This window comes from Rhinolophus ferrumequinum, chromosome 5 (assembly GCF_004115265.2).
Source record: "Rhinolophus ferrumequinum isolate MPI-CBG mRhiFer1 chromosome 5, mRhiFer1_v1.p, whole genome shotgun sequence".
In the NCBI taxonomy this organism is placed as follows: Eukaryota; Metazoa; Chordata; class Mammalia; order Chiroptera; family Rhinolophidae; genus Rhinolophus; species Rhinolophus ferrumequinum.
In genome coordinates, this window is record NC_046288.1 from 87,170,931 (window position 1) to 87,193,206 (window position 22,276).

The following is a 22,276-nucleotide window of genomic DNA, read 5'->3' on the forward strand; positions in this document are numbered from 1 at the left end:
GCCAGCCTGCGCCTGTCCGGATCGACCCGGCCAGCGCCCAGCCGACGTCTCCGTCCGGCGTCCCTAGAGGCCGCTCCGCCGCCCCCGCCTCCAGCTACCAGACCCAGCTGTGTTCCGCGTGCGCACGCACCTGGGGGCCCAGGCGGCGGGGCGGGAGACGGGGCGCAGCGGAGAGGCAGCCCGGCCGACGCTAGAGGGCGCCCCCGGCCCGCACTCCGCCTGCCCGCCACGCTGTCCCTCCAGGCTCAGGCCTTCGTTGGCCTCCCTCGCCCTCTCCCGCAGTCGCCGCGTCCCCAGAGCTCTAGCAGGCTGGATGGGGTGGGGGTCGAGAGCTTGGGGCACGGGGCGAAAGCGCTTCCCTGAGTGGGCTCAAAGTGTTGAGCAACACCTCACCTGTTACAGGCCCCAGACACGCCCCTCACCTGGAAGGTGAGTTTACACAGCAAAAGGGGGAGTGAGCTCCTCAGAGCCAGAGTGGCTGGTTACCTGATGAGTTCCTCAAGGTGGCCAGAGGTGAGGAAGGACAGGAAGGAGGGGGGCCAGTTTGCAAGGCAGGGGTGAGTCCAGGGGGGCTGGCCAGCCATGCGCAGCGCTGGGTTCGGGATGTGTGGAAATCCGCCTGGCTACCTGTCCCTGAACCCCCGTAGTCTCCCCACTTGGCCTGGGCACTGCCGCTGCCTCCTGGAAGCCTTCCTACCCACCACGGCCATGTGGCTGCTCTGCTGTGTCACCTCCTGCCCGGTTCTGTCTTCCCACTCCCTCAGGTTGTGAATTCTAGAGAAGGGGCCCGGTACCGTCACTGGGTCCTCAGTGCCCCAAGGTCGGCATGCAGTATCTGCCCAAAGTAACAGGAATGGGGGAGTGCAAGGGGCACTGGTGGAGCTCGCCTGGTTCAGACAGCACTCTCCTGAAGTCTGGTTGAAGCAGGGTGCCAGCTGAAGGCGTCACCGCCATGTGGCTCCCTGAGGGACCCACCTAGAAACCTCCCCCTGCCCAGCTGACAGGGTAAGCAGATGCAAGGGCTGGGGTGAGAAGGGGGAGCCTCAGAACCACCTGTAGGTGTCTGGACACGCCCCCCAAGCCCTCCTGGACTCCATGAGCTGGGGGCAGCCAGGGGCTCAGCAGGCCCAGCCTTTCCTCCTCACTCTGCTCACAACCATGCTGATCTCATTACCCCTTCCCACGGACACCAGGTTGTCGGCATTCCCTGCCCTTGGGGACCCCAGAGCCAGGCGATGAAGCCCATCGGTGACCCAGAGGCCAGTGTTGGGCCCCCATACAGCTGAACACACCGGACCACCTTCCCCTGGCTTTGCCCAGGACGGGCTCTACCGAGCAGAGACCTGGGCTGGAAACCCTTGGAGAGACCGTGACCTAGGCAGCTAGTCCCAACCTGGGGGGACATCCAGCATTTGCTGTTCTAGCAACAGCTGGTGACCCCTCCTTCCTCAGGGAGGGCTGAGGAGAGAACCTGTCCCAGGTGGGCAGTGAGGACACATAGCTAGCTGCTCAGGACCCCCGAAGGGCAGGAGACAAAGCAGGAGCAGGGATCTGAACTGAATCATTGTTTATTTCTGGGAAAGCACATCTGCCAGTTTGGGCTGACACTTTTGGTCCCCACAAGGCTGGGGCCCTGAGAACAGACCACCCCGAGCCACCACCAGACCAGCTCGCTGACAAGCAGGGAACAGCCCCCTGAACTCGGGGCGGTAACAGTACGAAAAGCAACAAAACTGAACGTATAGCTTTCCCTCCCAAGCTTTGAAAGGTAGCAGCCAGGCTATGAAAGTCTAGAAGCATTGCGTAAGAAGTGTTAAATCTACAGCAAATACATCTTGTAAAAACTCAATAAATTATATATATAGATATATATATAAACTTGTAACATCTAAACCTGCGTGCAGGGCTGGCCCCCACTGGAAATGCCTCCCCACCTGGAACACATGGCAATTAGAAGAACTTGTATGAAAATGCCAGCTTGCTTTGAAGTCCAAAAAAATAAATCTAAAGAAAAATCCTAGAGAAACCTAGTTCCCCTGCAAAAGGCCCGAGGAAAGACAATATCCCCACTGTAGTCACCTCACACTATTAATGACCCTTTGGGTGTGAGGGCACTGCTCAGGCCTTGGGGTGCGGGCTGGGTGAGCCCAGAGATGGGGTGCACACCCTCAGGGAACCCTTTAAACGAAGCACAAACCTTCTCAGCTGTTAATAAGTTAAGACTTAAATCGCTGCCATGCAGCAGGCTAAACACTACAGCTCTGGGGGGCGCAGACAGGGTCTGGGGGTCCATAAATAGCTTTACAAATATACAGGTCCTGGTACAATTTTTAAAACAAAACTGTGGTGCCGGGAAAGCCCCTCCATCCTCTGCTAGTTTTTGCGGTTGTCTCAACAGTGAGTCCCACAGAGGACTGCCCCCCACCACCCTTGGGGTCCTGTGCCTCAGTTGGCCCAGCCTCTCTTCTTCCATATAGATATTTATATATATGTATGTGTATATCATACACAGCTTCTATTTATATAAATGTACACTCATCTCTGGAATAAACCTTTCAGATAGAAGTCAAAGGCTCCCGCCTTCAGGTACCCGTAATGAAAGTCTCTGAGGGACAGGGTGGGAAGTGGGGTGGCCTGGCCTGGGGTTGGGGGATGCATGCTAACGCTCAGCCCAGGTGCGAGGTGCTGCTGGGGAGAGAGGCACGTCAGAGCCCAGCCTGCCCCCGAAGCTCCCTGTGGGGTGGCAGTGAGGGGTAAGGGAGCCTGGGAGGGGCCCACGGGAGGAGACCCCTTACATTCTCTATTCGGTCCCCCTGGTGCTGCTGGCACAGGTGGCCAGGAGGTCATTGTACAGCAGGGCGGGCACCCCGGGGACCCCTGCACGGGGGCCTCGAGACTCACACGCACGTGCACACACACACACGCACACGCACATACACACACAGAAGTTGTCCGTCCGTCCATCCTTGCCAGGTCTCAGGCCTGGGCCGCTGGGCCCCAGTGGTCGACGGGGTGGGCTGGGGTCCGCTCTCACATTAGGAGGGCTCGGCCCGCAGGCTGGCAGCCCTCACGTCTGCGGGCCCCCACTGTTGGGTGGGGCCGGGGGCAGGAGCTCGTGGGCAAACACAGAATCGTCCCCCGAGGAACTGGAGCTGGGGGTATCCTGGCCGCCCGGAGAGTACTGCTCGAAGGGCACTGACAGGTCCAGGTACTCCTGCGGGTGGGCAGTGGTCAGCACTGAGCGCCCCCAGCCCCAGTCCCAGCCCACAGGGGCGTGCAGGGGCCCCACTCACGTCGGTGGACGTCACAGTGAGGATGCGGTCCAGGTCCTCCACCAGCTGCTTGAAGGTGGGCCTCTGAGAAGGCACAGCATGCCAGCACTCCCGCATGATCATGTACCTGCGGACGGCGGGGTAAGGCGCCTGTCCGCTGCCCGCCACGCCCAGCCCGTGCCAGTGTCCCCCGCTCTCAGGACCGGCCTCGTGGGCCGCTGGGCCCTTACCCTGCCCAGGGTCAGAGACTGAAGTGGGATAATGAGCTAAGCCCTTGGGAGCGGAGGGGCCCGGCGGGAATCAGCGCCATGGATGGGCTCTGGGAGAGGGGCCGTGGGGCTGTACACTCACAGGTCGTGGGTGCAGTTGGCCGGCTTGTCCATGCGGTGGCCTTCCTTCAGCAGCTTGAAAAGCTCCTCCACAGGGATGCCAGGGTACGGTGAGCCCCCCAGTGTGAAGATCTCCCAGAGCAGGACCCCAAAGGACCAGCTGTAGGGACCACAGCGCCATGAGCAGCCCGGCGGCCTCAGACCCTCCCCCGCTCCTCCCCCATGCTGGGACCCAGGCTTCAGCTGGCTTGGCTCCACTTCTGGAGCACCCCGGGCCCAGTCCTCGAATGGCCCAGCCCCTGGCAGCTCCCCACGCCACCCCCATGCAAGACCTGTAGGGCCACGTACACATCGCTCTGGTGGGTGTAGACACGGTCAAACAAGGCCTCGGGCGCCATCCACTTCACAGGCAGCCGGCCCTGGGAAGAGGGAGGGGGGGTGTTGGCGGCCGGGTGCCCTCCAGGCCGGCAGCCCCGCCGCCCGGGCCCAGCTCACATTCGTGGTCTTCTTGTAGTAGTCCAGGTTGTGCACGTCCCGTGCCAGGCCGAAGTCTGCGATCTTCATCACGTTGTCCTCGGTCACCAGCACATTGCGGGCTGCCAGGTCCCTGTGGATGCACTGGGGGACGGGCCCAGGGCTGAGCTGACCCCAACAGCCGCTCCCTCTGCTCCCCGCCGGGCCCCCTGCAGGCCGACACCCCTTTGGCCTGTGCCGGTGTGGCCCTCTCCTCCCACCCCGCTCACCTTCTGCGAGGCCAGGTACTCCATGCCCCGCGCCACCTGGTAGGCGCAGGACACCAGGTCCTTGAAGGTGAGCTGCTCCTCAGGGAGCTTGCAGGTGTCAAAGGAGTAGTCCATGCCCGGGGGCCGCCTGGCCCGCAGGTACTCCCGCAGGTTGCCCTTGGCCGCGTACTCCACCAGCACGTACAGGGGCCCTGCGGGCAGAGGTGCCTCAGAGGGGCCGCTGCCGCACCCTCACCGCCCCCCACCCCTGGCGGGCCAAGGCGCCTACCAGCCTGTGTGCAGGCGCCCAGCAGGTTGATGATGTTTTTGTGCTTCCCGATCATTTTCATCATCTCCATCTCTGACACCAGGTCCGAGAGATCCTTGTCTGTGGCGTCGTCTGTGTGGAGGACAGGGCGGGCGCGTCACTCAGCACAGCTGCAGCCAGGCCCGCCCAGCTCCCAGCGCCACTCTCCTCCCTCACCTTTCAACATCTTCACGGCCACAGTGACAGGCTTGGTGGCCCGCTCCTTGTCAATGCCGATGGCCTCCGCCATGACCACCTGGCCGAAGCAGCCCTCCCCGAGAGGTTTTCCCAGGGTCAGCCTGGCGGCAGAAGCAGACAATGAGTCCAGTCCCAGGCAGCCTTGGAGGCTCAGTGCCACCACCTCCAGGAAGCTCTCCACACTTGCCCCCTCAAGCCTGCTCATGAGGATGAAGGACGTTACTCCCTGGCCTCTGGCCCTCTGCTATGCGCTCCAGATGGAGCACTTTGGGGTGTCTCCTCACCCACCTCAGGAGCATTTGTCCAAGGCCCCAGCCTCACATCCCCAACAGTCAGTCACCTTGATTGCTACCTGACTCCCAACTGAATGCAGTCAGATCTGAGTGGTGGCCCCCCTTCTCCACCTCAGGACCCCACCCTGTATGTGGCCCTGCCCCCCAGCAGGTCAGGGCCCTGTCCCCGGCACACCACGTCCCATCTCCACACTGACCGGGCCCGAGGCAGCTCCCACTTGGGGTCAGCAGGCAGCTCAAGCTCAGAGACGTTGGCCAGCGCGGGGCCCTCCCCTGAGGACAGCCGGGCAATTCGCACCAGGGGCGTGTTGGAGTTCATGGACGAGTTGGACTCCAAGGACACCTGCTTGGGTCAGCAGGGGCAGGTTGGTGCCGCACAATGGGGGCTGGGCGCAGGGGAGGTGCAGCCAGGGGACAATGAGGTAGAGGGCTGCAGGGGGGTGGGGCTGAGTACTGGGCCTGGGAGATGGGATCTGACCTCCAAAACTGGGCTCCATGTGGTGACCCTGACAGGGGGAGTCGGCCCACCCAGAGCACATGCGTGACCCAGGCAGGGTCCCTGAGCTCAGAAGCCCAGAAGGCTGGGTCATGGGTGGGGGCGGGGGTCTAGGAGGCCGTGGGTGGGCGGACAGGCGGCTCGGAACCTGGTATCTACTTTCTGTTACCTGTCGCTTGAGCGGGAAGCGGGAGACCTTGTGCACAGTGGGCGAGCCCAGGCCCTTCTTGGGTGGGCTGCGCAGGCGGCAGAGTGTCACGGCAGCCACCACCAGGATGAAGAGGAAGAAGCCCACCCCGTAGCTGAGGACGCCTGCGTACACGCTGCCAGCCTCACCGGCCTCCGCCAGCTCCTCCTCAGCTGCAAACACAGGGCATTGGGGGCCTGGCCCAGGTGCACCGGAGCCCCCGTGGGCCGTCCGGCCGGAGCCGCAGGCCGCAGGGGCGGGCGGGGGTTCAGCGCCCTGGAGGGGTGCTGACACCTCAACGCCCCACGTGGTGATGGCCCTGCACTCAGAAATGCCCGAGGCAGACCCAGGAGAGGAGCCCAGCAGAGCCAGCAGCACCCACGCCCGCCAGCCAGGGAGACGCCAAAGCCCCCTGCACAGGCTGCTGTAGGCCCGGCTGGGAGGCGGCAGCTCGAGGGACGCCCTTTTGGGCCACGACAGGGCCTTTGCTCCCAGAGCAGGCCCAGGGCCTGGCATGAAGGGTCTGTGGAGCACGGCGGACATGGGCCTCAGGGTCCTGGCCCGTGTCTGGCGGCTTTGGTGTGTCCCCAGCCAGCAACCCCAAGAGGACAGGTGCAGAGCAAGCAGCAGCAGCAGGAGCCAATACCTGGCAGCACCACCAGCCACGCAGAGTGATGGGAAAACCCGATAGAATTGCCCGCCAGACACGTGTACTCCCCCGCGTCCTCAAAGGTGACATTGTGCAGAGACAGAACCTCTAGCTCCTTGTCGGTGGTGTTAGCGCCCGCCGTCTACAAAGAGAGAACAGAGCACCATAGGCGAGCGCCAGCACCTCCCACGGGCACCAGGGCCAGAGTCCACACGCTGACGATCCAGCCAGGCTGCAAAGAAAACGCCGCCACCAACACCGCCACCGCCACGGCCGGCGGCTGCGGCTCCTCCGCCTCGTGCGTCCACACCGAGCCCGAAGCCAGTCCCTCCACCGGCGAGTCCTCTGTCCCAGGTGAGTGGCAGGCGTGCGGCCAGCAGCGTGCTGCACAGAGGCAGCATGCAGGGGTTACCGCCAACACTGGGGGCGGGCAGGCAGGCGACAGGAGACAGACAGGAAGTGAGCAGATAGCAGAGACGGGGGAGGGGGAGGCGGGCAGATGCCACACGCAGGGCAAGGCCCCTCTGGGCAGAGTGCCTTCTGGGGGTGGCACAGGGTGCAGGCAGGGTCAGCACAGGCCACAGGGCCCGAAGCAGGCAGTCACAGGGGATGCCAGAGGTGCCAGCATTGCAGAGGCGACCATGTACGGAGCGGAGCGCGAGCTGCAGGGTGGGGAACGAGCAGGATGGGGCGTGCAGGACGGCGCATGGCCAGGGCGTCGGAGCTGGAGCTCGGCGTGCCAGGCAGGCGTGGGACAGAGTTGTTACCTGCTTGGGGCCCGTGAACACGCAGCCAAAAGGCCTTCTCAGACACGCCTATGAAATTGGAGGCTCGACAGAGGTACTCGCCCCCGTCGCGCTCGGACACATTGGCCAGGCGGAGGCGCGCGTCGGCCTCCACACTCTCACTGATCCAGGACTGCGGGGACAAGAGACCCGGCTCAGGCGTGCCCGTGGCAGCCCCGCCGGGCACAGAATGGCTACACAGAAGTGGCCCCAGTCCAGACCCCGCCACGAGGGCGGCCCTAGATCCCAAGACTCCAAGGTAGGAAGTGGGAGACCCCTGAGGAATGAATAGGGCTGTGCCAGCCAGGAAGGCTGCCTGGAGGAGGTGTGCAGGCACCTCACAGCAGTGGCCGGTGGCCCCACAGGACGCGCCTTGTCAGCATCCATCCTCCACAACCCAGAGCGTAGCCCTGGCAGGCACCCCCGAGAGGCCCACCCGGGCTGGCGCTTGGCCCGCCCACCGGAGTCCTGGGTGGGCCTGCTGTGATGCCACTGGCTGAGAGCACCCATGCGGCCCAGGGTGCAGAGACACCACACAACATCAGGTCTGGCCTCCTGCTCCCCACCCCCGTCAGCCCGCCTTGTCTCTAAACAGATGTTTCTCTTTGGGCTGCGAGTGTTGCAACCGTCCCAACTTGGGTGGCCCCCACCCTGGGGCCGTGGGAACAAAGCTGAGGCTGTCCTGTCCTGAGGCCGAGGGAGGCAGGCGGGGTGGCAAGCCCCTCCACACACGCCCACGACGCCCGAGCTGGCCAGCTCAAGGAGTGCAGCCCGGCCCCCCCAGACCTAGAGGGTGTTGGGTGGGCTCAGCAGCCACCTGCCCAGCAGAGGCCCCTGAGTTTGGGCTCACCCCAGGGGGCCATCTGCAAGCCCTCCCCCAGGGCAGAGGCCAACCCTGAGAACAGACAGGTAAACTGAGGACTCACCGCAGGGCCTGGTGAGCGGAATCCCCCACTGGAATCCCCCAGATCCAAACCCTGGCCCTGACCACCGTCCCTTTAACCCAAAGGGCCTCCCTGCTGGGGACGCCCTCCCTGTCCCCACTCCTGCGCAGGAGCCCCTGGGCCACCTGGGGGCGACGCCCACCTTGAGCACGGTGACATAGGGTGTGCCATCAGGCCCCACTTTGCTGCCGTTCACCTCCACGTGCTTGAGCCACTGGATGTGGGGCTGCGCGTCGCTGTACACCTTGCAGTGGAATTCCACATCACTGCCCAGCACCGCCGTCTGGTTGGCCGGCAGCCCCGCCTGCAGGATGGGCCGGTGCGGAGAGCGCTCTGGGGACAGATGGGGGCTTAGGGGCCACCCCACTACTCACCCTCCTGCCCACCCACTTGCACACCCCGGGCCTCACCCAGCACATCCAGGGTGTACGTCTGCCGGATGCTGCCAAACTTGTTCTCCACAACACATGTGTAGTTGCCGCGGTCTGAGGGCACCACGCTCTCCATGACCAGGCTCCACTGCTGGTGCCGCAGCTGCAGGGGACACTGGGTGAGCGGGCAGCACAAGGCCCCGCCAGAGCCCAGTGGCCCGGCACCCCCCGGCAAGCCCACCTTGATGCCCCCAATGCGGTGCTCGCCCCGGAATTCCTTGCCATTCTTCAGCCAGGAGATGGATGGGGTGGGGTTGCCGGCAGCCGGGCAGCGGAAGCGAACGGTGTTGGCAGCTGGCACAGCCAGCAGCTTCTTGTCCATCCGCTCAGGCCGTGTCCAGTAAGGGGCCCCTGCTGGCAAGGGGCACGTGAAGGCCACTGCCCACGCCTCCAGCCTGTTTGCCCTCTGTAGGCAGTGTTGGCCTTTCGAGGGCCCCTGCCTGGACTGGGCAAGGGTCCCAGCAGCCTCGACAACACCTTCCACCGACTCAAAGCCAGGCCACAGGTCCCCTCTCCTTCCTGCCCACTTCCCGCAAGTGCCCACTCCAGCCAAGGGTCTAGGGTGGCACACACTGGCCCCGAGCCTTCAGGACAAAAAGTGTCTCCCAGGAGAGCACCCTACCCATCCAGGGGGAGACCCAGCTGGCAGAGGGGCCGGGTCAGCCCAGGTCACAAAGCCCAGCTGGATGGACGAGTAGGGCCAGGCCTTGGGGCCGGCCAGGCGCCCTCTAGAATCTGCGAGACCCTGAGATCCTCTCTGCATCACTCCAGAGCCTGATGGCCAGTGGGTGGGGGCAGGCTGACATGGTGGTGACAGGACAGCCAGGAGGCTCCGCCCCCCCATCCAGGTTTCAGGCTGCCCCACCCCCACCTTCAGAGCCCAACTGGTTTTTCTCCTTCTCCGGGCTTGGGTGGGGGCTGTGTTCCTGCTGTGGGGAGGCTGGGCAGGCATCCCCGGGAGGGAGGCAGCCCTCTCCGGGGGTCACTGTCCCTGAAGCCACCTCACAGAGGAGGGCGCTGAACCCCAGATGGGGAGCAGTGTGAACATACACTGACAAGAGGCGCCTCTCGGGCCGCCAGGGTCCAGCGCAGAGACCCAGGGGCGACCAGGGCCCAGTGGGCTGTGGGAAGGGCTGTTCCCTGGGACTGAGAGCCTGCGATGCCTCATGCCCTGTCCCGGAGCCCACACAGTCACCCGCCTGGGAGGGCCTGGGTGGGCAGGGGCACCAAGAGTGTGTGGTTGGCAGAGGGGGTGGAAGGAGGCAACCCGGCAGGGGATCGGGTTATGAACTTCCTAGCAGCCAAAGGGAAGATGCACCCTGGGGCGCTCCTCTCGCAGGAGACTTTCCTGTCTCCATCCTGGAGCCCATCCCCCAGGCGGAGGGCACATAAGCAGGACACCTGGCTCTCCCAAGACCCACTCTGCCCTGACACCCCCTCCTGGTTTTCACTCCCCTCTAGCTTCCTGGCTGGTTCCTGCTCACATCCTCGATGGCTAGACCAGAGGGCCCCCCAGCTTCTGTGCACAAGGGCCCCTTCCCCCTCATCTCTTGGCACCAACCTCAGCTCCTCCAAAACCAGATAGATACCCCGTCTCCCCTAACCGGCCCTTCCACAACTGGGCAAAGTCCACCTGCCACTGTCTCAGGCCAAAATAACTGGGTGCTGTCACCCCAACAGCCTGCCACCGGGAACACTGGTGGCGCCATTTATAATAAATGTGCCCAAAACCTGGTGTCCCTGACACCCCACAGCCACCCTCCTCTCCTACCTGAACTGTCTCAGTCACCTCCCACTGCCCCAAAGTCCCAGTCCACTGGCCCTACAGCAGCCAGACCTGAGCCCCCGTCCAGGGGTACTCACACCTGGGACGGAATCCCCATCCACAGGCCTCGCTCCCCCAGCCTGGCCACATGGGCTCCTTGCCATCCCACAGTGAGGGGATCCCACACTTGTGACCAAAGGAGGTGGACCCCAGGCCTGTCTTTCACCTGCCTGACGAGCAGGAGACCCCACACCTGGAGAGGGCGGGGCTTGTCCGGTGGGAAGCAGGTCCCCAGCCCCTGTCAGACCCGTGTGCCCAGAACCTGGTCTCACCTGTATCTTCTGCCTCGTCCTCCCCATCTTCGTCATCTCCCGAGGATGGGGCATCTGCCAAGAGACAAGAAGGGACATGGAGGAGTGGCCGTGCACCCGGCACCCACATCCAGGGGCCTGCTGCCCCTCAACTGGGAGGACTGTCTGGTCTCTCTCTGCCTCGCCCAGGAGGGCCCAGGGAGCCTGGTGCTGAAGACAGTCACCAGGGGTGCCCTCGTCTCTACGTAACCACTGATACCCTTGGCTGCTCAGGGAGCTCAGTGGACGCTGGCAGGCACTCACCTGTCACACGTACACTGAAGTGGCACAGAACACGCTGCGTGAGCCGCTGCCGGCAGCTGTAAGCCCCAGCGTCCTCGTGGGAGGCATTTAGCACCTGTAGCCGCTGGAGCCCCACCAGGATGCGGTCCGAGGCCACCAGCCCTGCACCGTCCTTAACCCAGACGGTGGGCCCCGTGGGACCCCCTGCAGGCGCGTGGCAGCTCAACTCCACAGTGTCCCCACTGCCAAAGACCAGCTGCTCCTGCTGGCCAGGCTCAGGTTCCAGGACTTCTGTGGGCGAGATGGGTGACCGTGAGGCAGGGGCCCCCAAACCAAGAACACTGGGTGCTCAACAGCCCTGGGAGGCACCCTACTTTGCAGACGCACTGATGGAGCTGCAACGTCTGGGGTCTGGGGCGCGGAGGTCTGGGCAGGGCCCAGGGTGACGCTGGATGAGGGAAGGATCTGCACCCAAAGCCTGTGCTCCTGCAAAGGGCTGGGGGGTGTCACTTTCAGCCTTGCCCTCCACCCTGTCCCTCCCAAGTACAGTGCTGCCATTTCAGCACTTTTGTACATGACAGACAGACAGACAGGTGTGGCTGCAAACCAATGAAACTTTATGGACACTGAAAGTTCAATCTCAAGTGTCATGAAGTATTATTCTTCCTTTGATTTTCTTCAACCATTTAGAAATGTAAAACTCACTACGTATTTGGGGTTAGGGGCCTGGAACACTCATTTTTCAGATGAAGACACAGGATGGGGGGAGAAGCCTGGCCCACCTCGCCCTACAGTTGCTGAGAGGTTGGGGTGGATGGTGCCTGCCAAGGGCACACATCCACCAGTGGCCCCCAGGGACCCCTGCCCTGCCACTGGCTGCCCAGCTTCCAAGGGGCCAACAAGGCCTAAGACCCCGGGGCACACCACTGGTGGGGCTGACCACCACTCCCAGTCCTCCCTGCCAGGGCCAAACAATGCCCAACGCAGGCGGGCAGCCCGGGCTTAGGGCCCGGGACAGGGGTGGGTGGCCCGCTGCTCAGGCCTCCTTCCCCAGATCCAGCTGGGTTGGCTGTCCTCTTAGTTGTCATTCTGCTGATGCATGGCCTAGATTTGAGGGCTCAGCTGCCCACTCTGGCCACACCAATCCCTGGCTCCCTGGACAGGCCCAGTTCTGCCCACCCACCTCAGACAGCCCGGGAGCCCCATGCCCACCAGGTCTATGAGTGTTCAGGGTTTGCATCCCTGGGGACCCCACAGCCTGGGGGCAACCGGCCTGACCTCCAGTCCCCCAGTCTGGCCACCACGTCCTGTGGGGACCACCCACTGTTGGAAGCTGTCTGAGGCCCCCCAGAAGGCCTAGAACAGGCATGTGGCAACCTGAGCCCCAGGCCGCAGCCCAAGGGCAACAGCCATTGGTTCCGGCCTGGTCTGGTCTGGACTGGGCAGCAGCAGCAAGTCAAGCCATCTGCGTAAGTATCTGTTTCAACCTCGTCCAGCAGGGGGTTGTGGGGACACAGAGCAGCCCCCAGGCCAGCCAGGTCTGGCAGCCACCTGCCAGGGTGGAAGTGGAGGCCGACCCGACCTGCCCACCACCCTGCCCTGCTAGATGCCTGCAGAGGCCAGGGACCCCCAAACCAGGGCAGACACCAGCAGCAGAGTCTCCACCCCTCCCGACCCCATCCACCAGGCCCCCCTGAGCCACAGGGAGCCCTGAGGAGACCCAGCAGCAGCTGAGTGGACGGTGTCAGGCAGGGAACGTGGAGGCAGCCCGAGGGGATGCTACAACGGCCGGGGCCTGGCTCTACCTAGGGAGCAGTGGGGCCCTCGGTTTCACCCCCGAAGTGGCCCCAGGAAGGAGTCTTCCTTGATCAACAAAGGGGGGCTGCCCAAACCCAGACAGGCACTGTAGCCCATACACGAGAGGACAAAAGTGCTGCATGCCACAGCAGGCATACAAGTGGGCACAAGCAGAATGTCTGCAACCACCTTTGCACTCACCCCCCATATGGGGCTGAGCTTGACCGGAGGGCCACACGCCGAGGGCAGCCTGAGCCCCAGGGTCCTGCATCCTGGAGGGGCTGAGCTGGGCGTGTGGGCACATCTCCCAGTCATAGAGTCCTCCTGACTCTACTACTCCCTGGTCCCACGCCTCAGTTTGTCCCATTGTGGCACAGGGTAAAAACCCCACCAGCAGACCAGGACACCACCACAAACAAAGTGCTGGAGTATGTGACAATGAGGGCAAGAAACCCTCCCTGCCCTGATGTCCACCAGGCCTCGGCCAGAGCCAGCCTGCTCAGAAGGGGTTGCTCTCAGTTTGGGGTCACTACAAGTGAGGCCCCCCAAGGCATGCGGGGTGCCCAGGTCAGGCAACAATCCATCAGGAAGGCCTTGGGGGTGACCCCAGAGAACAAGCATCAAATTCAGACCTGTCTGAAAGGAGTCCACTGGAGCTGGCACCTCAAGGGCTGTGGGTTTTCGGGTGGGATGAGGAACAAAGCTTCTGGTTCTGGAGTGCGGGAAGCTCCCTGATGGTCTTGGCAATATGGGACCTGTTGCCAGGTACATGCTTTAAAATAGCCCAAGGGAGGAGGCGCCCCACCCAGAAACTTTTCTTCTGAAAAGTTTTCAGAAGAAACGATTCCTAACAAAGTTAGAAAACAAGGGGGGGATCTGGTGTCCGGGAGGGCTCAGGAGGGCTTACAAGGTCATCCAGCCTAATCCTCCCAACAGACCTTGCATTAGCGGTCCTCTTGGACCGGTGAGAAATCGAGGCTCCAGAAGGGCACCCAGAGCCCCCGGCCCCCTCCCAGCCAGAAGAGGCCCACTCACAGCTCCTTCACTTGTACGTCACTCAGGCCTGTGTGACCGCATATGCCTGGGCAGACTCTGGTGCCACCTCAAGGGACCCCTCTTTCCTCTCCTAGGTTCAATTGTAAAATGGGGTGCTCAAGGCCCCAGATCGGGCCTGTGGACGGAAAAGGGGTCACATACGAAAGCTGACAAGCTCAGGCGAGACCTGCATGGTGGGCCTCACAAACCCAGAGACCAAAGTAACCACACAGGGTGGTCCGAACATAAAAATCTCTAACCTTCTAGAAGCGGGTCCTGGCAGGTAGCAAGGTCCTAGGCCTGCAGCTTCCTTGGCAAAGGTCAGTCTTTACCTCTGAAATTACCTATTGTCTTGTGCATCTAAGATAACATACCTTGAAACGTCAGAGTAATTTCCTTTTCCAGACCCCTCAGGGCACAACCTCCCACCAGGGCAGACCACAGAACCCCTCCTGGTGGCCTTGTCCCCTGAATACCATCTCCACGTGCTGTAAATGTCATTACCTATCCTGTGCCCGCCAATGGGAAACACGTGTGTGTCTGTTTTACTTTTTATCCAACCCCAGAGATTTCCCTCCTTTGCTCTCCCACTCCCTTAACCTACGTCCAATGGATTCCATGTAACCCCCTTACGTCTCCTTTGATTCTAATGTATAAAATAAGCTGCAAAACTGCTGTTCTCAGGAGCATTTTCTCAATTGCTTGCGGTTCTGCTTCCCAGCAATTGTCAGTTTGCCTCAAATAAACTTTTATAAGGCTCTTTCTTAGGCTGATGGTTCTTTCGTGGACAGGCCCCAAGTGGAACCTGAGGCCCTGGAGGGAGGGGGCGCTCATGGGCTCAGTGCAGGGGCTCAGAGGCCACAAGTCCAGCCGGGGGCTCAGCCCAGGTTAATGAACCACCCAGACGCCCTAGAGGCTCAAAGTCCAGCTCTGTGGAGGAGGTAGTGGGAGAGGTTGCAGCCAATGCCTTCCGGGAAATGGTGAAATAGTGCACTGAAGAGACCCCTTCAGGCTGGGTGGGTGGTGGCAGCGTCCTGCTGCTCCCATCAACCTCCCTTCCAGGTAGGAGACCCTGCCCAGACCCTTACCAACAACATGGCCTCGTGTGGAGGACCCTGCCTTGGTAGGGCCTGAGGTGACCAGGGCAGTCCCAAGCTGACACCTTTCCCACCGAGTCCTTGACCCTGGCCAGCTCTGGCTCCATAATTTATGATCCTGGGAAAGTGCCAGCCAGGCCGGACCTCTGGAAATTTCATGAGGCCTTTGTATTTTTACTGCCCGGCCCATCTCTTTAAGGAACTGGATTAAGTTTGTTGACCTATCAACTCACTACCTGTTTCACCACCTTTACTGCGGGGACGGGAGTGCGGGGGCGCCAAGGCTGTGGCCAAGGGACAAGGCGCCCAGCCCCCTCCCGCATCCTTGGAGGTTCTTCCTATCGCTCTACCCACGCCCGCACCCGGTGGGGGCACCACAGGCTCTGCGTCCCAGGACCGGGCCTCGCAGTCACCGCCAGTTCCGGGAAGGGGGGTGGATGGAGGAGGCCACTACCCCCGCGCGCAGCAGGGGGTCCGGGAGAGGGTATGGAGCCCCGCCCGCTGCCCCCTCCCCTGGAGCTAGTTGACATTCCCTGGGCGTAGAGAGTAATATCTTTATCTGAATGCGAATGCTAATGCAGGGCTCCCCCCGCGGCCGCCTATTCGGCGCCCCTGGAAGCGGGGGCCGCCCGAGCAGGCGTAAAAGCGCGCGCTGACCTCCCGACGGCCTCTGTCACGCCGCTGAATGACACGCACATTCAAGCGCTGGGCCCACTTTCATTCATAAAAAAATGACATTGTTCCGGGAGGCTGCAGCCGCTGCCGGAGAGAGGGGCGCGGAGAAGGGGGGGGCCGCAGGGAGGGGCGGGCCGCCATCTGCCTGTGTCCTGCCGGCGGCCGCCGCCTCGCTGGCACGGCGCGCCCGCAGCCGCTGCGCTCACACCTCCCCGCGAGGCTGCCCCGGCGCCCGCCGTCAATACGCGTCTATAGCCACGCCGAGGTACAAAGGAGCGGCTGTTCGGGTCCGCCCGGGTGGGGCGTGAGCTCACCGGGCTAAGGCCTCCCTCCGCGCGGCCGCCGGGCAGGGGGCAGGGTGCGCACAGCCCACTCGCCGGCGCCCAGGAGTTGGCTGTCCCCAAGGGGCGGGCTCCCTGCGGTCGGCCGCCGGACCACGCGTCTCCGCCCTGCCGCCCGGAGCCTGGCAGCGCGCGTTAGGTGCGGCGATACCGGGATCGCCCGGTCGGCCTCCGCTGGGGGCGAGCGCTACACCTCCAGGGCCGCGGCGCGTGTGCGGGGCGGGGCCTGGAGCAAAGACGCGCTCCGCCCCTCCGCTGCCCTAGCTCAGCGGGCGGAGCCCTCCTCGAGACCCTCGACGTCCCGCCGGACCTTGACCACCAACTGGGGTCCGCGGCTCCACGTCCCTCGGACGTCCGCCCTCTCACCTCCTGGTGTCCCCCCTGGCGTTCGGCGCGCACTTCTGGGGAGAACACACCTTCATCCACTGGACATGAGAGTAGGGTGGGGGTACGGAGGCACTAGAAGGTGTCGCCTTGTCATGCAGGCTACTGGGTGGCAAGGGCCGGGCCGCGGGCTGACGCACTCTCATACCCTCCCTCCAAAGTCCTGCCCCTCGCTTTGGCCGAAGCTAGCCATGAACTGGGGCCCTAGAGGGGTTGGGGGAACAGCACCAACAATAGAAACTTTCCGTCACTGCAAAACCCGCAGAACAACAATAGGAATCGTGGAGACGCAGCCCCCACGCCCTCCCGATGGCGCCTGGGGGCAGACTGCGCCCACTAGGGAAGAGCGGGGGCGGGAGCTGAGGACGCCACCTCGTGCCCAGTTCCCTGCCTCAGCCTCGCACTTGGGTGGTAGCCCTGCGGCTCCAGGCGCCCCACAAACTGCCGCGCCAGCTCTGGCCACGATCGCCGGGGAGGAAGGGCGGCAGAAACCCGGACACTGGCCTCCCGGTGCCAGCCCAGTACGCGCCTTCGGACCCACTCAGATCCGCGGCCCCACCACCCAGGCGTCCGTTCCCCGGCCGCGATGCCCTCTGCCTGCCGGGGCCCCAGGCCCCTCTCCTGTGCCCGTCGGATCCTTCCTTACCTGCCGCTCTCCGCACGACGCGCTGCTCCGCACCCTGGGGCCCCGAGGCAGCGCGGGTCACAACCGCCACGGCCACGCAGAACACGAGGACGCAAGCCGGGGCGACCATCGCGGGGGCAGGGGCGACGGCTTTCTCAGGCGGAGCGCGTGGGCATGCTGCCCCCCATGGCCCCGCTCTGGCACCGGCGGGAGGAGGGCGCCGCTCGGGAGTCTGCGGGAGGAGGCAGGCAGCTCGTTACCCTGGCCGCCTGGCGCCGGCCGCCTCCTCCCGCCGCGGTCCCTCCCTCCTCCCCCCTTCCCTCCCTGGCTGCTGCTGAGCCCTCCCAGGGCGGCGGCGGCCGCAAACTTTCCAGAGCGGGAAGCCCGCGCCCCGGCCGGGCCTCGCCATGGAGATTGCTCGGGGTCCCGGCCCGCCGGGCGCTCTGGCCCCGCCGCGCGCCCACCTCGACCCCACCGCGCCTGCCCGGCCCCCGCGCACCGACCTGGCGGCCGCCGGCGCCCAACTCGCTGCGCGCGGCCCTTGCTTCGGCTCGCTGCTTGCCGGCCCAGCGCCTGCGCCCCGTCCCTTCTGCCGTCGGTTCGCCGGTGCGTCCGTGCGCCGGGCCGAGAAGGACCGCGCGGCGCCAGATGCCCGCGCCGCCGCCGCCACCGCGCACTGAGCCTAGGCGGCCGGGCGCGCTGCAGCCAGTGGGGGCCGGCCCGCGCGCGCCCCGCCTCCGGCCCCGCCCCGGCCCCGCCCGCCCCGGCGCGTTCGGGAGCGGAGACACGCCCCTCCCCTGGGGCGGTCCGGAGGCGGGGCCGCGTCTCGCCTCGTCCCCGCCCGCGGAGGGGATTAGAGGGGGCGGGGCCGGGCGGGGCCGGGCGGGGGCGCCGGGCGGTCTCCGAGGGCGTGGGAGCCGGGGCTTGAAGGGTGAGGTCTCGGTTCGCACCGCTAGGCGCCCAGGGAGGCCAAGAGCAGGCCTCTGCTCAGCGCGCAGTCCGGTTACCACCCGGCCGCGGATTGGGGGCTCAGTGTGGTCTCGGTGGGTGAAGCATGTCTGAGAGGCTTCACCTAGAAGGTGCTGCCCACGCTGAACCCAGACATGTGAGCAGCCGGTCTTCGGGTGCAGGAGCGCCGGACGGTGTGGGGGCTGGTGCTGTGAGCAAAAGCCTGAGGGTGAAGGGCCGCTCTGCCTGTCTGCTTGGGGCCAGAGTGCAAGAGGACGGCACCCCAGAAGCTGTGGGCTCACTGCTGCATTTATTAAGCACCTGTGGCACATGTAGCTAAGCTGCCTGAGTTCCCTGCCAGAGGGAGTCATTATCCTGCATCCCTAGGTGACAAGTTTGGAGACTGGGTGTTTGACGGGCATCAGAATGGAGAGCAAGGGCTAGGGGCCCCAGGTGGGGGGCCAACTCTAGAGCTCTGAGGAAGGATCACGAGGGGAGCTGCTTGCAAAGTCTGAGCTGGCCTGAGATGTGCCAGGCCCCGGGGCACTGCAGGGTGGTGCAGAGCTGAGCTGGGGAGGACCCCATGTGACTATAGCTTCTGAGCGCAACTTCACAAGGGGTCTCTTCCACTTTCAGGCAAGCCCAGAAGTGTTGAGGCCCTCCAGGAGCAAAAGAGGCGAGAGGGTGTCACCTGGGCATGGCTCAGAGGCACCAGCCAAGTGCCTCGGCCCCCCCTGGCTGTGGCTTCTAGGACTCGGTTTGCACACCAGGCAAATGAGCAATAAACGCCCCTCTGACTGGCTGCTGGGGCCACCCACATCTCAGGTGCTACCTCTGCTGCCAGAAGCCACGGAGGTCAGACTTCAGGGCCTGAGATGGGCCCCACCGCCAGGAAGCCCTCACACCCATCCCTCTGTGCCCACCTGGCAGATCAGCCCCTCTCTGCCACAGGCTGCCATCACTGCCTGCTCTGGTTATGACCATGTACCCCAGACGGAGCGGGGCCCACTGAGCTGTAAGTGGGCTGTCCAGACCCCTCCAGTGCATAGCCCCAGGACACCCACATTTAGGTCCTCCTCCAGGATATGCCATCCCCGGGGCCACAGTGACACATTCTGCTCTAATCTATTACCTGGTTACTTAATCAGTAACTTAGTATGCCAGGATGGATGTGGACTGCTGGTCCCCTTGGCCCCCTTTCTCGGAGTGGGGGGGGCTGGATTGGGCTTGACCCCCCCACACACCCATTTTTTTGTGGAAAGAGCTGGCAGGTGAAGCAGGATCAGCCTGGGTGGGGTAGGCAGGAGGGGCCAGCTGTCGGCACCTGAGGCCTGGCCTTCCAAGGCTCTTCTGAGGTTCAGGAAGGGCTCTGCATTGTCTCTGGCACGTCCCTCCCCAGGACGGCGCCCACAGCCCCTCCCTGGCCTCCTGGTCTCTGAGAGGTGAGCAGCCATCCCTCTGTAGCTTTCTGCTTTCTGCCCCCAGAACTGTGACCTTAGCAGAAGTGCTCGTGGTGGGGTGTGGGCCTGTGTGAGCTGTTCTCTACGTGCCTCCCCCCGCCCTGTTCCTTCTCCCAGCCATCCCAGCCCCACCACAAGCCCCATGCAGTATCTCAGGCCCTCTTGCTCTCCAGCTTCTATGTGGCGTTCGCCAATGGGCATGGCCAGTAGCAGCAGAGGGAGGCAGGGGATGGGCACCTCCACTTTTGCCCCTCTCCCCGTCCCTCGGGCCTGTAGGGGTGGTGAGCCCCCTCTTCCTCCACTAATAGGCCTGGGTTGACCCTCAGTTCTTCACACCCTGTCTTCATTTCCCAGATGGCTATGACAGATTACCACTAACCGATTGGCTGAAATTTCCTCTCACAGTCGCGGAAGCAGAAGTCAGATCCAGGTGTCCAGCACTGGGCTCCCTATGGAGGTTCCTGCCTGCCTCTTCCAGCGTCGGGGGCTCCAGGCATCCCTGGGCTTCTGGCTGCATTGCTCCAGCCTCTGCCTCCATCGTCACATGACCACCCAGCACTTATAAGGACACCTGTCATCAGAGGTGGGTCCCACCCAGATGCTCCAAGATGATCCCCTCATCACAAGAGCTTCCCTTAACGACCCCTGCAAAAACCCTTTTCCCAAATAAGGTCGCATTGTGAGGTTCCGGGGGCAGGCTGAGGCTGAGGACCGCTCCTTTGGAGGCCCCCATTCTGCCCACCACACACCTCGTGCTGGCTGGTCCCTTTGGTGTTCCCGCCCACAAACGAAGTGGTCCCTGCATTTGGCCTCTCCATTGGCTCAGTGGTGGCATTTAGGTCAAAGGTCAGGAGTATTTTTGTGGCTCTGGGCTGAGTTGGCCAAATTACTTCTAAAGGGTCCAGGCGCGGCCCCTGTCAGCCTGCCAAGGGCGTCACTACCCACTTGTCCACCCTTGTTCTTATTATCATTGACAACATAAAGTTCCTATTCCCAGGTCCGCTGCTGCCTGGAGTGTGGTATGCTTCACAGGCCTTCCCATGACGTGGGCGCAGGCCCCTTGTTCATGGTGCCTTCTTTGCCACAGGTCCGAGATTTCGGCAACTCTCCTTAAATGAGCCGCGAGTAGCCACTGTTTCACCACAGCCCCCTGACGGAGCATTTTCCCCAGGACCCTCTGCAGTATCGTCTGGCACCTGCCCAACTGAGGTAGGTGAGCAAGGTACGAGAGTGAAGAGAGCCCGCTGAGGGCGTGTGGTGGCGCAGGAGTCTGAGGGGCAGCCAGCCAGCTGCAGGGGACTCCCACACTGCTAGACCCCTCAGTGTTCACACCTCCCTGCCCACTCCCCCATACACCCACCCCGTCTCCCTGAGGCCCACACCCCCAGGACTCCTGAGTGAAGGTAAGTGTGGAAGGCCAAGGGCAAGGTGAGAGAGTCAGGGGGCTGAGGGCAGCCCAGCACCACGCAGCCTGGTCGGTGAGTCAGAGCCAGATGGCCCGGCTTGCTGGGGCCTGTGCTCGAGCTCCAAGAGGGCTGCCGGGGGGGGGGGAGCCGGCATGCAGTGTGCCCTGGGTGCAGCTGGCCCTGTGTTTACCCCACCTTGCCTCTCCCTGCCAGGCCTGGGCTGAGGCTGGGGACATGGCAGTGAGGTGCCCTCAGCCTCGGTGTCCTTCCTGCTGTGGACTTAATCCACATCCCACCTGCTATCCACAGAGCTCCTGGCAGGCAGTGGCTGCCACAATGCCCGATAGGTGCCCGTCAGCGCTAGTGCCAAGGTAGGCGAGCCCCCTGATCAGCTCCCCTCTGGATGAGTGCCTGGCCCACAGAGAGCGCTGCTGGTGGGAGATTCTCTCTGTCCTGCCCCAAGGCCAAGAGAAGGGAAGGGGACGCTGATGCCCCAAGGGAACTTCAAGTCCCTTTTTCCCTGTCCATCTCTTCCAGGAAGCTCTTGGGACCCCCGGGGGTCTGCTCGATCTCCCCCTGGCAGCTCACCATCTGCAGCGCACATCCATACCTTCCAGGAACACTGCAGGGCACAGGGCCGGGGTCCCGGGAACAGGGCAAGCCACCACAGGATGGAGCAGGGGGGCCTCTCGATGACGGGCTGAGCTGGGCTGGGCTGATCCCCAGCCCCCAAAGAAAAAACAGCAAATTTGAGAGAGGCTGTGGCTGTTGTGGATTGTGGGTAATTTCTGCCTTTTCAAATGTATTCTTGGAAAATTTGAAGAGGGTTAAAATAAAAAAGCACAATTGATTTGCTCATTATAACAGAAATGGAATTTTAAAGAAAAAGGACAAGAGAAAATATTCCAAAATCCATTGGCCACCACTAGCTACTGTCACGATCCTTAATTTTAGCTCTGAGCTTCCTGGTAGGCTGAGCAAAAAGGGCAACACCATGAATCATGTGCAGTTAGAGGCTGTCTTCTTAGATGTGCTGTGACAGCCCCAGTCCAAACAATCTAGCCTTTTTGCCCTTTGGTTCACTCAGACCGCTAGACCTCAAATCCTGACTTTAGGTTTGGAAAATGTGGTTGCTCCCAGATGAGCAAAAAAAGGAGACCAGGGCTGTCTGTAGACACAGGAGAGTGGTAGCAGGCGTGGGGGAAGGGAGATGAAGACTCAGGCTTCCCCTGGGCTCCAACCCAGGCTCGGGGTGAGGGGCCCCCAGCTCCCGCCAGAGCCTGGCACAGCAGGCTGCTCTGGGGGAGCGGGGGGCGGGGGAGTCAGGCTGGGGAAGGCCCTGGGGGCAGGCCCAGAAGGAGGGCAGTGTGGAGGTGGCCAGAGCTGGCCAGGGAGGGGTTAAAGCCGCCGCAGCTCCAGGGCTGGGCTGGCGGGGCCAGGCCGGTAGCCGCTGAGCAGCTCAGAAATCTATTTTCCTAAGCACTTGGCATTTGTCTGAAACCTCAAGTGTATTTTCCCTAAGTTTTATTTTTTCTTT

At 63.1% G+C, this 22,276-nt stretch overlaps 1 protein-coding gene and 1 long non-coding RNA gene across 12 annotated transcripts; one reads left to right on the forward strand and one right to left on the reverse strand.

The window, feature by feature from the left end:
* Positions 1 to 1,550: 1,550 nt before the first annotated feature.
* Positions 1,551 to 17,590, reverse strand: FGFR3 (fibroblast growth factor receptor 3). 10 transcript variants are annotated; one of them, XM_033106162.1, is made up of 18 exons: positions 17,429 to 17,590; positions 16,947 to 17,157; positions 10,993 to 11,262; positions 10,711 to 10,764; positions 8,795 to 8,964; positions 8,593 to 8,716; positions 8,325 to 8,515; positions 6,451 to 6,595; positions 5,787 to 5,977; positions 5,319 to 5,464; positions 4,808 to 4,929; positions 4,613 to 4,723; positions 4,345 to 4,535; positions 4,097 to 4,219; positions 3,950 to 4,020; positions 3,624 to 3,761; positions 3,294 to 3,399; positions 1,551 to 3,214 (listed from the first exon to the last, which is right to left on the reverse strand). In XM_033106162.1, exons 2-18 carry the CDS (start codon positions 17,053 to 17,055, stop codon positions 3,068 to 3,070), a joined length of 2,409 nt encoding a protein of 802 aa, XP_032962053.1. In that variant the 5' UTR covers positions 17,056 to 17,157; positions 17,429 to 17,590; the 3' UTR covers positions 1,551 to 3,067. The 10 variants fall into 10 exon arrangements, with proteins under 10 accessions (XP_032962053.1, XP_032962051.1, XP_032962049.1 ...); XM_033106160.1 differs by having other exon boundaries at positions 5,319 to 5,467; XM_033106158.1 differs by lacking the exon at positions 6,451 to 6,595 and adding an exon at positions 7,221 to 7,371.
* Positions 14,732 to 21,594, forward strand: LOC117022244 (uncharacterized). 2 transcript variants are annotated; one of them, XR_004423013.1, is made up of 4 exons: positions 14,732 to 14,865; positions 19,739 to 19,916; positions 20,421 to 20,555; positions 21,277 to 21,594. It is a non-coding gene; the product is annotated as an uncharacterized LOC117022244 (long non-coding RNA). The 2 variants fall into 2 exon arrangements; XR_004423012.1 differs by having other exon boundaries at positions 20,421 to 20,542.
* Positions 21,595 to 22,276: the final 682 nt, after the last annotated feature.

What these genes read in the sequence shown, in the direction of transcription:
- FGFR3 (XM_033106152.1), bottom strand. Translation starts at nt 17,055, where the DNA reads ATGGTCGCCCCGGCTTGCGTCCTCGTGTTCTGCGTGGCCGTGGCGGTT. An exon ending in GGGCGCCTGCACACAGGCTG is followed by an intron (nt 4,536 to 4,612) that starts GTAGGCGCCTTG and finishes CTCTGCCCGCAG; the next exon opens with GGCCCCTGTACGTGCTGGTG. An exon ending in TACACCCACCAGAGCGATGT is followed by an intron (nt 3,762 to 3,949) that starts GTACGTGGCCCT and finishes TGGTCCCTACAG; the next exon opens with CTGGTCCTTTGGGGTCCTGC.